Source organism: Oreochromis niloticus, linkage group LG18 (assembly GCF_001858045.2).
Source record: "Oreochromis niloticus isolate F11D_XX linkage group LG18, O_niloticus_UMD_NMBU, whole genome shotgun sequence".
Taxonomy (NCBI): Eukaryota; Metazoa; Chordata; class Actinopteri; order Cichliformes; family Cichlidae; genus Oreochromis; species Oreochromis niloticus.
Window position 1 is genome coordinate 32,089,467 of NC_031982.2, and position 17,515 is coordinate 32,106,981.

The 17,515-nt window shown below is 40.1% G+C and overlaps 2 protein-coding genes and 1 long non-coding RNA gene across 4 annotated transcripts in view; 2 read left to right on the top strand and 1 right to left on the bottom strand.

The window, feature by feature from the left end:
- The window catches only part of LOC112842877 (uncharacterized), a 30,898-nt gene extending 16,872 nt beyond the window's left edge, over positions 1-14,026 (bottom strand). Inside the window, exon 1 of the long non-coding RNA XR_003214912.1 lies at positions 13,865-14,026. This is a non-coding gene — a long non-coding RNA (uncharacterized LOC112842877). The remainder of the gene's footprint in view (positions 1-13,864) is intronic.
- Positions 1-17,515, top strand: part of LOC109194440 (uncharacterized) — a 149,648-nt gene that overhangs the window by 97,384 nt on the left and 34,749 nt on the right. The gene's annotated exons all lie outside the window — the stretch shown is intronic.
- Positions 11,414-13,711, top strand: LOC109195556 (tripartite motif-containing protein 16-like). The gene has a single exon (XM_019347776.2). It carries the CDS (start codon positions 11,487-11,489, stop codon positions 13,158-13,160), a length of 1,674 nt encoding a protein of 557 aa, XP_019203321.1. The 5' UTR covers positions 11,414-11,486; the 3' UTR covers positions 13,161-13,711.

Consider the following 17,515-nt stretch of genomic DNA (forward strand, 5'->3'; position numbering starts at 1 on the left):
AATCCAGCACAAATTTAAGTAGGTATGACAGTTTGCCACTTAACTTTGCCTATCAGAGTATACTTGTAGCTCATAATTATAAAGCCAGGATGGTTTGCCACTTCATTTTACCCGTTAAAGCAGGGGTGTCAAACTCAAATACACTGTAGGCCAAAGTTCATAACTGGATCAAAGTCGCAGGCTAACATTAATAATCATTGAAAAAAATATTCCTCCAAATATAACAACGAATCTTTTCTTATGGACTCAAACAAGTTTTGCTGAAAAACTAAATATGGAACAAGCAACTCTTAATACTAAACAATATATAAAACTAATAAAAACTTAATATTGCACACATGCAAAATCAAAATTTCAATTAAATAAAACATCAGGTGAATTCATTTGTTAAATAAAAATTGTATTTGCAGCCTTCTGAATTAAATGTTATCATTTTGTCATTTATCAAATTTTCATCATATTCTTCCACCTTTCAGAAAGCTCCTGTTTTCTGCCTTTCTTTTTGCCATTTTGGGATAGGTAGCATGCAGTATTTGCATGGTTGCTATGACTATGGTCAACAGAGGAGAGGGTGGCAATGGGTCCTGTCGTGACTGATGCGCCAAAACACCAACAGAGCAGCTCTAATAGTAATTTTGTATGGCTTCACAGGCCAAATGTAATTATACGCTGCAGGCCAAAGAGTTTGACACCTATGCATTAAAGTATGCTTGTAGGTAACATTTACAAAGGTAGCATGGTTTGGCATTTCATTTTACCTGTCAGAGTATGTTTCTAGCTAATATTCACAAATGTAGGATGGTTCGCCACTTAATTGCATGTTGTACGCATGCGCACGTAAACGCCACACCTGACGAACTCTGTATTCCACAGAAACTGTGATGCAGCTCGTCAGCAAGCTCTCAATTGCACACCTGTAGAAATTTGAGGTGATGTTGGCGTTCATGCCAAACTTCCTCAGCCTCCTCAGGAAGTAAAGCCGCTGGTGAGCTTTCCTGATAGCAGTGTCTGTGTGAAGGGTCCAGGAGAAGTCCTCAGTGATGTTGACTCCAAGGAATTTGAAGCTGCTGACCCTTTCGACCTTGACAGCGTTGATGTGGATGGGCTGGTGTTCCCTGACTGGTCGTTTCCGGTAGTCCACCATCATTTCTCTAGTTTTGCTGATGTTGAGAGTCAGGTTATTTTCCAGAAACCACTCGTACAGTGCCATCACCTCCTCTCTGCAGGCCGTCTCGTCGTTGTCTGTGATGAGGCCTATGATGGTTGTGTCATCCGCAAACTTGATGATGTTGTTGGAATTGTGTTTAGCAACACAGTCATGTGTGAACAGGGAATGAATCAAAATGAATCAAAGCACCCCCAAAGATTTCGTACTTTTTTTTGGCAATATTTATTGTTTGTGTGACACACTACTAAATATATAAAAAAAACATACAGTACTTTGTTAATAACATAAAAGATCATAAAAACACAACTCAATCATTAAAGTGGAGGAAATTGGTTTTGAAAAAAAACCCAAATTTGTTATTTTATTACACCTAAGATTAAAAATAAACAAACTAACACAAAACAACAGCGTTGGAGACTGTGTAGATGGAATGAACCAGATCATACACACATGTAGAAAAATTCATATTTTCTGGGTCAAAATTCACTCAGCTCTCTGTGATTTATTAGGTTATATCATTTCTAGAACATGCCTTGTTTTGTATCTTGGATACAAAATATAATTCTCTGGAGAAACTGCATTTGCATTAGATAGGAGAGTTGTTTAAATAAATAAAAAATAAAGTAAAAGAAAAGAAACAGTCAAATCTCCAGCAGTTTTTACTCACCAGTTTAAAAGAGAGTGAGCTGTCCACTTTGTTCACGTTAATACTTTAATGATACGCTGATGAACGAAGTGTCTGCAGTTGTGTGAAAGACTCAGAGGAGAAAGAAGCTGCTGGTTAGAAATGAACGACTGATCAGAAACACAAGAAAAACAAGTTAATATAAAACATGAACGGCTTTGATTCACATCGAGTAAAAAGCAGGAAACACGAGAGTCGATTCATCTGGAATCAAACATTTTCTTTAAGTCTGGAATAATAAAATAATGTTACTACATGAATAAAACGAGTTTTAAGCAAAAAATAAGCTGAAGCAGAAATGTGGAAGTGTTTGTCAGTAAACGCTTCCTGCTGTAAGACAAACAGATAAAAAAAAAAATACTGCTGCTCTTCTTTCAACTCAAATTGTTCACACACCAACATCCATGGACAGATTTCACTGACTGAGTTGGAGCGAACAGAGCTGCTTATATGGGTAACTGGATAATCGCCGAAGAGCGGGCAGAGAGGGAAGGTCTGTGGGGGAGGAGTGTATTCAAATTTGAACACAAGAAAGTCGTCATGTGTCATGCTCAAAGGCATCGGCTCTAAGAGCTGATGCTTGGTAGTGAATCAGAAGAGCCGAATCCCCTCTTTTTTTAACAAGGTTTGTTGTGTTGCCACAGTATTTAACTGTATTCCCACATACATTGCACACAGCATAATTTCTATGTTGAACATAAACGCAGTAATTTTCTGTGAGTAAAATCAAGATTGTGTGTTTTGTGGTCTAACGTTTTGTGCCTCGGGTTTCTCATTGGCTCACACTCTTGAGGAGCCATACCATGCATGTGAATGAGAGGCGGAAGGCGATTGTAGTTCCTATAACAGAGTATCGCCGAGTTTACTTTGGTCTGTGTGTCATATTTACAGTTTAAAACAAATGTAATCAAATTAGATATTGATATTTTTATATAGAAATTGAGCCTGCAACATGAAATGCCGGTATTGGAAGTATCGACATTTCAGGATCACTCCCCACATCACTACTCCTTAGTGAGTGAGACAGCGGTGAGCAGGAAAGTGCGAGTGCATCACAAAAACACATAAATATGACTAACACTGTAAACAAAGCAGCATCTGGCTGCAGTTTAAAGAAGCAGATACTAAGAGGAACCGCATCAGCCCATCCAAGCTGAGGCATTTTACTGAATGTAAACCTGCATGCACATAAAAGGAACGGAGTGTGTGAAGGGAGAACTCAGAGAGAGAGACGAGTTAAACTACAGATAGATGACAAAAAAAAAAAGAAAAGAAATGAAAAGGATATTAATTGTATGCTTGAGTGTGTTAATACAGGTGGACTTCTCTCAACCTGGAACCCTTGAGTACAGCGGCAAAAGCATAGATTAACACAATTGGAAAAACAGGCCACATTTCGGCTGAAATTTATTGCTTCACCTGTCACTTTGTCCTTGACCTTGAGAAGGACCTCAAAGGCCAGCTAATCTCCTGATGAAGACCGACAGAACATCGTGGATCAACAGCAGACAAAAGGAACCGAACCATTAACACTGACGACACCAGCAGCAGCATGTAAGAAAAGTGAGGCAACATGTACTGTGAATTATAGGCTGGGCAGTTGAACAGTGGGATAAAGAACTGTGGAAAAGCATTGGGCATTGAGTGTGATGTTTGCCATGCTTGAAGTAATTTTGAAAGAGAAGACTGAAAGATGACTGGAGAAGAACAAGAGAGTAAATGAAAATAAGATTGACTGACGACTCCAGAAGCAGAATGGAGGAATCCCCGTGATAAAATATGCAGGGGGAACTGGAGACTGGTCAAGAACAGTGTCACAGGACTGGGGGACACTGAGTCGAAGGCACTGAATGTGATATTTTGCCAGACTGGAACTTAACGTAAAAGAAGAATACTGAAAGACCAAAACAGAGAAGAAACAGAAGGTGTTTGCTGGAATTTTGAAGCCCGAACAGGACAGTGTGAAGAGAGGGACCAAGGTCAGGTGAACCAGGACAAGTTTGACTGCAAGTATATAGGATATGATTGGGTTGAAATTGAAGCCTGGTCTCATGATGGTTTAGGGATGTCCACAACGTCACAACAAAGAGGTAAACAATACAAAAGGTAAAAATAATGAAGGAGAATAAGTGACAATTATATTAATGAATAGAAAACACATGCACAAATTGTTACAGGTGAAATTATTTTTGGAATGAATCAGAAGTGAGATAGTTTGAATCCAGAACTCAGAGAAAAGATCCATGAAGTAAAACTGATGCAATTTAAGATGCAATGAAGAAACAGCTTACACTTAGTGTATATTGACATGAATACAGAAAAATGCAAGGAAGAATACAATGAAGGCATGCAATGAAGAAAACAGCTTACACTGCATTTACATGACCACATAACGCAAGGAAGAACACGCTTACATACATGACATAATCGGTTTTTCTGACCAGAGAAAGAGAAATGGGTCTTTGAACCACTGATGATAATAATGAAAATGTCTCAGTTTGTTATTTTTAGGAGCAAAGCAGACCTGGACCAATTCTCCAGATGCAGCAGTCGGAAGGAATTATAGGTTAACATCAATGGATATGTTAAGGCAAGTTTCTGGTTGAATTGTTCACAGCATGATGTGTCCAGGAACCTGAAAGCAAGCCCTAACTGCTGGCTGAAGACCAGGAGGGCTGTTATTTAAGGTGGGAAATCGAAAAGTTTGGGCTAGTAATTCGGGGAAGGAGAAAAACTGACTGTTTAAAGTGGAGAATTGTGAAGGAGTCTGAAATACGGCAAAGCAACATATGCAAAACCATACATACAAACAGAGAATGCATTAATCTTAAGAAGACAAAGACAAGCTCATGAGGATTAATGCATAGACATTGATCAAACTTGGCTAAGAACACAAACACATGCAATTGAATCAGCTTGCTAATTGTATGAGTGATAGAATGGTGTGAATGTTTAATAAAATAGACTTAAAAGTTTGAAGTTGACTCAAAAGAAGCCGCATGATAAGGGAGTGAGCTCTGGAAGAGGAAAATGATTAAAATAGTTTTCATAAGAGTGAATTAGGAGTGCTCTTGCACTGAGTGATCAGAACCAGTGATTATGATAGAAAGAAAATTAAAATAATTGAACAAGGTGTTAAGGTTTAAACAGGCATTTCTCTTGTCACAGCAACTTGTTGAGATATGACTCAGTATGCAAATTAGCTGGAGTGAGTGGTGACGAAGGCACTTCCTGTGCGCGTGTGTGACTGTGGGGACACACTGACGGTGTGCAGTTGAGGAAACGGAGCAGTGACTGAGGAGGATTATTTTGCGACAAGTATAATGGTAAAGTAACAGGATTATTGATTATGGTGGTTAGATCTGTTCAGAGGAATTTATAATTTAGTGATGATACGTTGTTGTAATGGGCTTATATCTTAGGCTGAGTCTGAGCCTGAGACATTGTTGTGTGCAGAACGGTGCAGCGTGTGATGAGGTACGGGGTGCATTGGACGGGTGAAATTTAAGATTGTGTAAGATTTTGAGGGTGTTGTTTTTATTTTAATAGAGGGAGGTTTAATAAACATGGACATGTCGAAAAGGGCCCATAGTTTTTGTAGTAGTGCACTCAGAGAAAACCCGTCAGGTGATTTTGTTTTGTACTTTGATGAGCTAATAATCAGCTCTCTTTTTCTCATTTTTGTTTTGAAGCAGGCCTGGAGGAGAGTGAACATGACAGCGCTGACAAAATTCTCGGGAGAACAAAATATAAGGTGGGCTTCTCCGGATTATAATTGGCTGAGGAGAGGGCTACTTCTGGGGACCTGATTGGCTGTGAGTCCCTGTCTAAAAGGATTGTAGCGATTCAATCCAGGTAAAAGCCTAAAGGACTAGTTTCCTAAAAAGGAAAACGAAATAAAACAAATGATTGAGCTCATTTTGCTGATGTGGAGTGTCTCATTATTTGGGGGGAAGGATCGATATCAGCAAACATCATGTGTGAATGCGTGTGAATGAATGTGAGTGACTGGACCAAGGTGGGGGTGAATAAATGTGGACAAAGAAACACATGTTTCATATTTTGCTGCTATTTCTGCTGCTATTTTTTATAATCTATTTGTTTGATAATTGTGCTGTTTTGGGGTTTCTTTCTTATAACACAGATTGGATCATAAGGGGGTAAATGGAGTATGAAATGTGAAGTTCAAATTAATACACAGGTTTTGTTTCCAGAAGTACCAAGTATGCAGGCTCTGGGGGTGCCAGGAGTCTGTAAATATTTGACATGATGATTAAACTGATTTCATTCCTGAATACAGGTGTTGGGAAGGTTACTTTTAAAATGTATTCCATTACAGAATACTGAATACATGCCCCAAAATGTATTCTGTAACGTATTCCGTTACGTTACTCAATGAGAGTAACGTATTCTGAATACTTTGGATTACTTAATATATTATCATGCTGTTTACAACTACGTGAATGTACTATTGCTGTGATTTATTACTGTTACTGAAGGTCCGAAACGTAGTAAAGGGACCTCTGGCTAATACGGTGGGTTCCGTGTCGGGCTGGTAGCCGAAAACTAGCTTTACTTTGTTGTCTGGGTCAACTTTGCTTGCCAGAGACAGAGAGAGGCGTTGAAAGGCTGCTCCAACGGAACTTATTGTTTCCGGAGGAAAACACGAACACAGTGTACAGTTGAGTCTTAATAGCTTACTTACAAATGGGCTCCTCAGGCACTCTTCTTGGCTGCAGTGGTTATTATTATATTTACATGCTTCCAGCTACCGTTTTTGCTCCGTGACAGCTCCGACTTTTCCCTTTTCTCCCTCCCTCGCTCACAGACACATCACGGGTACGGTAGTCCATTCTCCCTGCAGCACGGACTACACTGCCCATCAGGCTACATGCTTTAGAGCTATGCCTGTAGCATTCTTTCTATTAGCTTAGCACAACAACAACAACAAAAAAGCGCTCTCTCACCCAGGAAACATGCAGAGAGAGAGCGTGTCACCCTGTAACCATGGCAACCGTAACGCTGCCGCCTGGAACAACAGAACGTAGCTGTCAAACAAACCCAAACAATCCTGACCCGCGACAATATGAAACAGGGAAGTACCGCCGTGTATTCCATTTATTTCACCAAAGTAACTGTATTCTGAATACCACCTTTTTAAACGGTAACTGTAACGGAATACAGTTACTCATATTTTGTATTCTGAATACGTAACGGCGGTACATGTATTCCGTTACTCCCCAACACTGAATACAGGTTTCAGGCTCGGAGCAGAGGAGGATCGCTGAGCTGTTCTGAGAGATGATATGACTAACTTTTTTCCTTTTAATTTTATAAGTTTGGATGAAGCGTTTTGAGTTTTTTGCCACATGAGATGTGTCAAAAAAGAGAGGGGTTTAAGCTTTAATTTGTTTAATTTGAAATGGGTTTTAGGATGATTTTATAATTATGGGTTTTTTGTGATAATTTAGATATGGTAAAACTGAGGCAGGAATTGTTATTTTCATGTTTAGGTTAAAGGAGTAAAATGAACTGTATTCTGTTCAGAAGATAAAGGGTGTCCATAAGAAGTTGTACACCAAACTGAAAGGGAAACTGTGGGAATAATAATAATTTGGGGAAAACTAGTGAAGATTTTAGGAGTAGAAAATGTTTGATTTATTTTTATTTTTAGGGTAAGTGGTTATAATCCAAGCTTACACATACAGCTATTACATTGATTTATTGCTAGGGTAGAAGACAGAGCATATTAAGAGAGTGTTAAAAGTGTCACTGACTCAAATGAATAATATTGGAGATTATATATGTAGAAATGATTTTTACTTACACATTGCGATCGTGCTCATTAACAGAGTTGATGTTCAGTCCATCTAAGGTCATAAGCTTCGACGAGCGTGATGTCTCAGTCGATATATTGCGGGGGACTTGGAGCAACAGAAGGATAAACAGCATTCACGCTTACAAACACACATGAGTTAAACATAGGCGAGGCCAAGGGCCTGGAATTCCTTTAGCTTCTATCTGAATTTGAGTTGGTTCAATAACAAGTGACAGAAAGGAGGAACTAATTAAATAGGGGTTTGCTTGTAACTAAACTGGGTGACCTGAAAAATATTGAGATAACACATGCAGCCCTACATGAGTCTTATTACATAAAATGCAGTTACAGAATAACAAATGCTTGTTGAAGTGACGAATTTTTTTGCTTTAATACAGAAGTAAAGAGGAGAAAGCTTAGATATTGTGGTTGAGTCTGATAAAGTATAAATTAGAATGTATTATTACATTAAGAGCAGCAAAATGAAATAAAATGTTATACCAAGAACCGAAATAACACAGGAAATGTGACTTGAGATCAGAGGTACATGGAGCTGCGACAGGACAGGATGTTGATGATCAGATAAGGGAGAACAGGGCGAGCAACCGGAGACATATGCAGAGCTGTGAAAGCAGCGCTTTAAGAGTATTAGAAATGACGAGTAAGGTTGAATAATATATAGAAATAAAAGTCAAGAACCGAATACGTAAGTAGGTACATGTTCTGAGTGATATTAAGTTGAATCAGGGTTGAATGAAGAGGACAAGAGAGGGACCCAGAAAAGGAGCAGAGACCACTTAAGCAGGAAGTGTTTCAAGTGGGAGCTGGCCTTTTATTACTGGACCACCTAGATGACATGAAGTTGTCTGGTTTGCTGAGCCAGAGGACGCCTAGAGAGGGTCAAAGCGGGAACAGTGACCCCAATGTCCATGTCGTCATGGGTGGACAGGGAAGCAGCTGAGTGGGCCGAGGAGTGACACAAGAAAATGGTGTGGTGACGTCTCTGGAGGAGACGTCAAGAGAGGGAATTGTAGAATTAAAGAAGATATTTTACTGCTATTATTTGTTGCTATTTTCATAATCGGTATTACCATTCCTTTTATTATTAATATTGGTATTACATTCAGATGTTTAAACAGTGTGTGTGTGTGTCTTTCGGTGAGTGAGAGGCTGAGTTGCAGGCTGACAGGAAACCGTGGGTTTGCAGAGTGTGCAGGGCAGGAAGTGAAACCGAAAGCAGAGTCTGAGTGCAAGGATTTTGAGCAGGTTATTTTATTATGCATCTATATCTTTGATTAAGCTTTGATTAAGTTTTAAGCAGTTGTATTAGATTGAAATATTTGTTTTATATATATTACATATAAGTCAAGATCAGTACACACAGGATGGCCTTAGCCTGGTTGCCTAAGTTGAGGTTAGACATACAGACACATATAGTTAGAGAGGTCAAATAAAGTGCAGAGCGAGGGCAACATAGCACACACACGCACAGCAGTAGACTCATTTAGTAGGGGAAAGTTTAAGCCTGTTTTGCTAGGGTTGCAGTTTTTAGGTTGTGTACGTGACTGTTTGAGAAGCAGGTGCAGGATGTTCCAGAGACAAGCGACGGCGAAGGCGAGATGAGGGGAAGCACCTGGGTTCGACCCGAAGATAATGTTCTTTTAAACTGTGTCAAAAGTTAACTGAACAGTTGTGGTTTTGATTTGACGTATGCTGCATTGAATCTGCCTGACAACAGGAGAGGGGCTGTACTGTTTCACCCCTATAAAAACCTTTGTTCTGATGCTTGTTAGACAGTCCAACACTGAATCTGCACCGTGTTGGGGCTCCACATGTGTATCTATTAAAATGCCGTCTAATTGCACACGGCCGGATCAGTGGTGGTTATTTTGGATTCCTCCTCAATATCTGAACCTTGACAATATACTGATATTATTTTACCAGCTGATGTTACAGTCTAATTGTTTGTTATTATTATTTATTAATTATTGTAATTTGCTATCAGCTTGGAGGAACCTTGTGTTTCTTTCATCAGTCTCTGCATTCCTGATGAGAAGCTTCTTCGGCAGAAAAGCAGAATGAAAAACACTGATTTACTCCATCAGAACTAGTTCTTATCCCAGGATTATTATAATGCTGGATTGCTCTGCACGCGTCATTCACAACACAACACAACACAACACACTGCTCCTCTGCAGCTTGAGGTGACTGAGGGAGGTATTTTTGACTGCGAGGAGTCGGGTTCAATATGATTCTGCAGGTAATATACATATTGCAGGTAGTCAGAGCCCAGAAATAAACATCAAACTAAACAGTTTGATGTTTAGTGACACATGAGGTCAGACTGTAGATTTCCCTTCTTCTAGCTGTACTGAGTGACCTTTGACCTCATGTGTTAATGACTCTTCACCTCTGTCACCTCTGCTCATTACTCTGAGTTTTAAAAGCAAAGTCCTGAGATTTTAACTGTGGATTCTCATAGTTACAATGTGCAGTTTTCTACTTTTCCCTATGTTATTGTTTATAGTAATATAAGTGAACATATTGCAATTAAATCTTTATTTATATGATAGAAGTTTTGACTTCTATCTTGACTTGTGCAGACTTATGGACGTATCATAGATTTGTATTAAATGTGGTTTGTGAAAAATTCATTACTGCTTTGTAGATTTCCCCTCATTAACATACTGTCTGACCTGCTGACTTACACAGGTCAGCTTCACTGTTTGATTCTGATAGGTGAGCTGACACAGGCTCTGTGATCTGCTGTAATCTGTTAGAAATACTTTGACTCACAGAAAAAGCTGCTCAGCTCTTGTTCTGGACAAATTTGGGAGAGAACCTGCCTCTGTGTGTAACAGCGCCCCCTGCTGCTCTTGATGATAAATGTGCAGATGCTGATTCTTGCTGTGACTGTTGATCCAACTGGAAGTTCTGTGGTTACAGGTCCAGCTTCCTCCTGTGAAACCTGTACTAGTGGGCTGCTGTTACAGACCACCAAGTTCTAATATCCAGTATCTCCAGGTCACAAAGCTGCAGTCAGTCAGTGGAGACCTTAATATTGACTGGTTCTCACATAACTGTATTTAGCCACGTCCCTGCTCAAGACGATTTTGTGTGATCAACTCGACCGTAATAACAGAAAAATACTTTTAAAGAAGGATCAGAGTTTCTTTTTATTCCTGTCAAACATTTATCACATTTTTGTGGAGCTTAATGTGTTTGAAAACCCTTTAATTTGTTTACTGTCTCATATACCAACTACTACACCTGCTGCACCCTCTCACCTTTGATGGTGTTAGAAGGAGAGAAACATTTGAAATGAACATAAACTTAAATGCAAAATAAGCATCATGTCAGTGGCTGCCTTATCTGTATGTTTAGGATCATTATCCTCCTGCATTGACTAAAACTGAAGGACTGTTTGTTAACTTCAGTGAGAACTCTGACATTTCTAAACTGAAGTTTATTTATATAGAAGAAAGTGTTAACAAGCTGAAAAGTTGAGGTGAGCAGTAAATAAAAAGGGTTAAACACACAGTATCGCTCTCAAACTGCTCCTCTTCCTGGAGTGAAGCACAGCCTGATAACCCTCCCTCTTCTTCCTGCTCTTAAACACAGCACCTCCTCTCCGTCCACGTTTCCTCATTCCCTCCCTTTCAGATCTGCACTTTGAAGATGGTGTAACCAACATGTGATGACATGTAAGAGCTGACAGGCTCCATTCACTGCAGAAACATGTTGAGATCAGAGCTCAGACTAGTTTCAGTTATAAGGAAGAGAAACTCACACAGTCACTGACACTGAGAGGAGAAATGGCACAGAAAGGAGTTCAGCTGGACCGAGAAACCTTCTCTTGTTCCATCTGTTTGGATCTACTGAAGGATCCGGTGGCTACAGCCTGTGGACACAGCTACTGCATGAACTGTATTAAAGGTTTCTGGGATGAAGAGGAAAGGAAGGGAATCCACAGCTGCCCTCAGTGCAGGAAGACTTTCACATCGAGGCCTGTCCTGGAGAAAAACATCATGTTAGCAGCTTTAGTGGAGCAGCTGAAGAAGACTGGACTCCAAGCTGCTCCAGCTGATCACTGCTATGCTGGACCTGAAGATGTGGCCTGTGATGTCTGCACTGGGAGGAAGCTGAAAGCCATCAAGTCCTGTTTAGTCTGTTTAATTTCTTACTGTGAGAAACACCTCCAACCTCACTATGATGCAGCTCCATTAAAGAAACACAAGCTGGTGGCCCCCTCCAAGAAGCTCCAGGAGAACATCTGCTCTCGTCATGATGAGGTGATGAAGATTTTCTGTCGTACTGATCAGCAGAGTATCTGTTATCTCTGCACAATGGATGAACATAAAGGCCATGAAACAGTCCCAGCTGCAGCAGAAAGGACTGAGAAGCAGAAGGAGCTCGAGGTGAGACGACTAAACATCCAGCAGAGAATCCAGGAGCGAGAGAAAGATGTGAAGCTGCTTCAACAGGAGGTGGAGGCCATCAATGGCTCTGCTGATAAAGCAGTGGAGGACAGTGAGAAGATGTTCACTGAGCTGATCCGTCTCATCCAGAAAAGAAGCTCTGATGTGAAGCAGCAGGTCAGATCCCAGCAGGAAACTGAAGTGAGTCGAGTCAAAGAGCTTCAGGAGAAGCTGGAGCAGGAGATCGCTGAGCTGAAGAGGAAAGACGGCGAGCTGGAGCAGCTCTCACACACAGAGGATCACAACCAGTTTCTACACAACTACCCCTCACTGTCAGCACTCAGTGAGTCTACACACTCATCCAGCATCAATATTCGTCGTCTGAGGTACTTTGAGGATGTGACAGCAGCTGTGTCAGAGACCAGAGATAAACTACAGGACATTCTGAGAGAGGAATGGACAAACATCTCACTGACAGTCACTGAAGAGGATGTTTTACTGTCACCACCAGAGCCAAAGACCAGAGCTGAATTCTTAAAATGTTCATGTGAAATTACACTGGATCCAAACACAGCAAACACACATCTGTTATTATCTGAGGGGAACAGAAAAGTAACATTTATGGAACAACAACAGTCTTATTCTGATCATCCAGACAGATTCACATTTTATTGTCAGGTCCTGAGTAAAGAGAGTCTGACTGAACGTTGTTACTGGGAGGTGGAGTGGAGAGGAGGAGGATTTGGTGTAGCAGTCGCATACAAGAATATCAGCAGAGCAGGGAGCCACAATGACTGTGCATTAGGAAACAATGACAAATCTTGGGCATTACTTTGTGACACAAACAGTTTTCAATTTTGGCACAACGATGTTCAAACTGACCTCTCAGGTCCTCGGTCCTCCAGAGTAGGAGTGTACCTGGATCACAGAGCAGGTATTCTGTCTTTCTACAGCATCTCTGAAACCATGACTCTCCTCCACAGAGTCCAGACCACGTTCACTCAGCCGCTCTATGCTGGACTTTATCCTGTAATTTATGGAGACACTGCAGAGTTGATTAAAGTCAAATAGAGAAGACAGGTTCATGTTGATCCCTGACCATTATATGTACTTGTGTAGTTTCTAAATGAGGCTTTACATTTTAGAAGCTGAGAAGTTCAGTGGTCCATTGATGTGTGAAAATAATATTGCACTGATTCAAACTGTACTTACATTTATATACCTCACATCAATATAAATCTGAATTTGTTCTTATGGCTGATAATCATGTGAGTTTAAATGATACTACTCTTCATATTCAGCATGTTTGAAATCTGTCATCAGTCTGGTTAGTGGTTTTATTCTGTAGTTGCTGTAGTGGGTTGTCAAATGCAACAATATATTGGAGCTGCAGTGATTCATCAGTTAGTCAATGATTAGAGAATTGATTGTTTTATCATTATTTTAGTCACATTTAAAGCTGGTTCCAGTTTCTGAAATGTGAAGATTGTTGATTTTCTTGATCATATATGACTGTAAACTTAATGTCTTTGAGGTTTGAACTTTTAAAATGTAACAAAAATTAAATACTTAATGTTTGACATTTAATGTCATTTTTCAGATGTAAGTTTGATCACACTTGATCCTTTATACATTAAAAAAAAGACACTAAATGATACAGGCCTGTATATTGTGGAGGAGAGACATGTTTCATTGCCCTGAGCTGTGTCTGGCAGGCAGAGCGTCTCCACAAATCTGATGCTTCTGATTTGGAGAAAATGATCTGAGGGAGACACCTGGAATCTCAGCCTGGACACAAAGGGAATAAAATCAGCAGAGTTATAAACAAGTGGTGATGTTGAATGATTGGCAAATAAATGTCTTTTTTAATAATGGACAAAACTGGTTGAAATCGTTCTTCCAAAGCTTCTATAGAAACTTGGCTTCAAAGAGGAAAACTGTTGACCTCACATATATGTGTCTGGAAGAATGTTTAAAAAGTCCCATAAACTCTCCTAAACCTTGTGGAAAGCCGTCCCAGAAGAGTTAGCTACAAAGGTGGACTGACATCATATTAAACCTTGTGGATTAAGAATGGGATGTCCCTCAGTTTTATATGTGTGTGAAGACAGTTGAGCAAATACTTTTGGTAATATAGAGTATGTATCAACATACGCAGTTTAAGTGCTGACTCATGTCAGGTTAGTATGACTGTAGTACTCTAACTTGCATTACTTATCAAAATTACACCTGATAATAATCACACATGTGATCAAGCACTTGTCACACACAGTTTGAATTAGACTGATGACTCAGGTTTGATTTGGGAGAAGCTGAACTGAACGGGTGTTCAAAAGGACCTATTTTGTGAAATATAGGGTTGTTTTGATTGCACGAGGACGCTCTGTGACTACTTTCTGGAAGTCTGAGAAAAGTCACTTGGATAGAAAGAGTTCCACCTGAAAGGGTCCAAGAGGAAGCCATGATCTACAGGAAAACATAAGAAAATGTTTTTTCCACGTGCAAAAGTTCAGGGTCAAGTGAAATTAATGTTTGATTCATTTTTGTTGAATCCAAGCATTAAATAAACTATTTAATTTGTAAATAAAGTGAAAGCAAAGCATTTCATAGGTATTTGTACTGTTGGTAAAATGCTTATGAGAGCAGAGAAGGTTTGGGAAAAAGAGGCTCAGAAACTCCTTTGACTCGGCCTTTTGTGAATCGATTAGAAGTTTTCACTGTTCACTAATCAGCCAAGTCAGTCACACCACTTTAAAGTGAGATCGTCTGTTGGGTTGTGACGTTGTCTCATTCAAAATGAAATTGTGAGGTGAAAGTAGGTTTAAACACTTCCTGTGTTCATCTCAGAGGAAGTCCCACACAGTACCAAGAGCTTTGTAATCAGAAACAACTTCACATTCAACTAACGAACCACTAAGAGCATCGTGGTGCTTATATGGAAGAAGGTGATGTGTTTGTACCTTTTGATTTTTGTGTTCCTGTTTCTAGAATGAAAGTTTCCTGGTATTTGCTGATATACGCAGGGTGTTACAATATTCTGCACACGATGAAGAGATTTTAGGAGAATACAAAAAGCTGCCATTACTTAGTTTTTACTGAGTTTATTTAAACCAAATAGTGAGGACCAACGAATTTCAGTCAGTTTGTGTTGTTTGTATTGACTGAGGTTTGTGTAGCTGTTGTGACATTGATGTCTTGGAAGGAAACCACTTAGTTTTTGTGGTCTGGAGTCTATGGGGAATATTTCCTGTAGACTGTCTTCTTGGAGATGACTTTTGTGAGGAACCTATTGACATAAATGGGTGGAGTAAATACAACATTTTAATTCTAACGGTGCGCACACACCGAACGCGAAAGAGCCGGCCAGAGCGTCAGGTTCACATGTAAAGTCAATGGAAAGAGCACGATGACACGCGATTGCGCGTCCGGCGAAAATGCGGAGGCAGATTTGCGTCGGGAAAACGCCAAAACCCGTGAAACGCGCGTCAGTGTACCGCGTGGGGCGCGTGTGACTCGCGAAAGAAAACCACGCGCGTCAGGTTGTGTGTTGCATTTTGTGCACACGCTGAGTTGGAAAATATGAACTCCGGTGTCAAATCACGCCCCGACAACCAAACAGGAGGCTGGTGACGTGGCTGTAACTAGGTCAAAGGGGCAGATCCAGTCACTCCGTATGGAGGAAAAGCTCATATGTGCCGTGGCTAATCATCCAGAGCTAAATGATGCAAGTTGCTACTTCTACCGAGACAGGAATAAAACGGACCTAGCTTGGAGGCACATTAGTCAGGAGATTGGGCAACCTGGTAAGTTCATTCATTCTGCTTTTTAATTTCCAGACTGACCCGATGAAACCGTGCAAAAGCTAGCAAGCCCGCCTACTGTCCCAATATTTTCCCACTGATGTACAAATACCTTTCCGCTAACAAGATAATGTGTTTATTCAGAGGACATCTGCAGCACAACACATCTGGCACAACTTCCTCCCACATTTCCGGTCCACGCGCGTGGAAAGATGCAATTTTGAGGCGCGGTGGATTTTCCCTGGACACGCTTGAGGTGCAAATGTGCACGCGTGACATTAGGGGCGTTTGGGCGTTTTCGCTCGCCTCTTTCGCGTCCGGTGTGAACGCACCGTTAGAGTGTATTTAAAAGTGACTGTTTGGATTCATTTAACCAAAATAATTAAAATCTGTAAATAAATGCAAAATGCATCTTTGAAGATGAGAGTATAGGATAAAAATAATAATCTGAAAAGCTGAGGATTGAAGAAAGAGGAAAGTACACAGGAGTATTTTAATCTGTTTGATTGGGTCCAGTGAGCTCACAGCGCCTCCAGCAGGTGGATTCTAGTACTGTTTGTTTTTAAAGCTGTGAACAGTTTTCTTCTCTGCTGTCAGTGTCTGTTTGGAGCCAAGTTACTAAAGAGGTCTTTTATTTGAGCCAGTTTAAATGGTTTAAATTTGAAATATCTGTTTGTTTCTTCACTAACGGGACCTAAAATACAACTCAGCTGAAAAGAAAACACAAAAGACCACCACCTAGTGGCCAGAGGTGAAAACACAAATGAAAGCAAAGCACAAATACATAGTACACACATACATTTTCTGGGAGTAAGGGCGCCCTCCATTAGCGAGGTGCCCCTGCTGCTTGCGGCACAGACAGGAGAGGGCGGGGCGGCGAGGGATTCTCTGGCTGGCTGGAGCGGCATCTACTAACCAACTTGCAAAATAAAAATAATAATAATAAAAAAAAAAAAAACGATGCAGACTTATAATTTGCACCGATGTTTTTTTTTCGAAATTCTGTATGCGTAAGAGCCCTCGGTGCGCCTGCTCGCTGCTGAAGTCCAAGTAAACTTTATTGTCATCTCCGCTACATACAGTCCAGTATATAGAGAGACGAGACACGAGGCTCCAGTTACAGCAGTGCAACTAAACAAACAATAAATATAAGAAGAGTAAGAAAATAAATATACACTTTAGGACTCGGGGTAAAGGGAACAATTTAAAATTTATAATTTACAGTATGATGATTTAAAGTCTCACACACAACCCGTCGAAAGGGGAGGGGGACATGCTGCTTCCAAATAGAGCACATTTTATTCATAATGATGTAAATCCAAGCCCATTATGTAGTCATGATTTGAATCCTGGGATGTGTGAAATCCCAGAAATAAACCCTAGACAAAGTGAATCTGTGAACTAAGGTGTAGGTTTATTAGGTTATGTAAAACGAGCAAAAGATACAGATGTGCCATTTTATAATGGCAGGTCATCCTGAACCAATCAGAATCTGAATAATTTATTAATCCCTAAGGACATTATGTGGGTTACAGTTGCTCCAAGAAGAAATGGTAAAAATAGTAAGAGTAATAGACTAAACTCCAAAAAATACAATATGTTACAGATTTTAATATCAATTAGTAA

Bases quoted from the DNA above. Each gene is read 5' to 3' on its own strand.
- LOC109195556 (XM_019347776.2), top strand. From the start codon at position 11,487: ATGGCACAGAAAGGAGTTCAGCTGGACCGAGAAACCTTCTCTTGTTCC.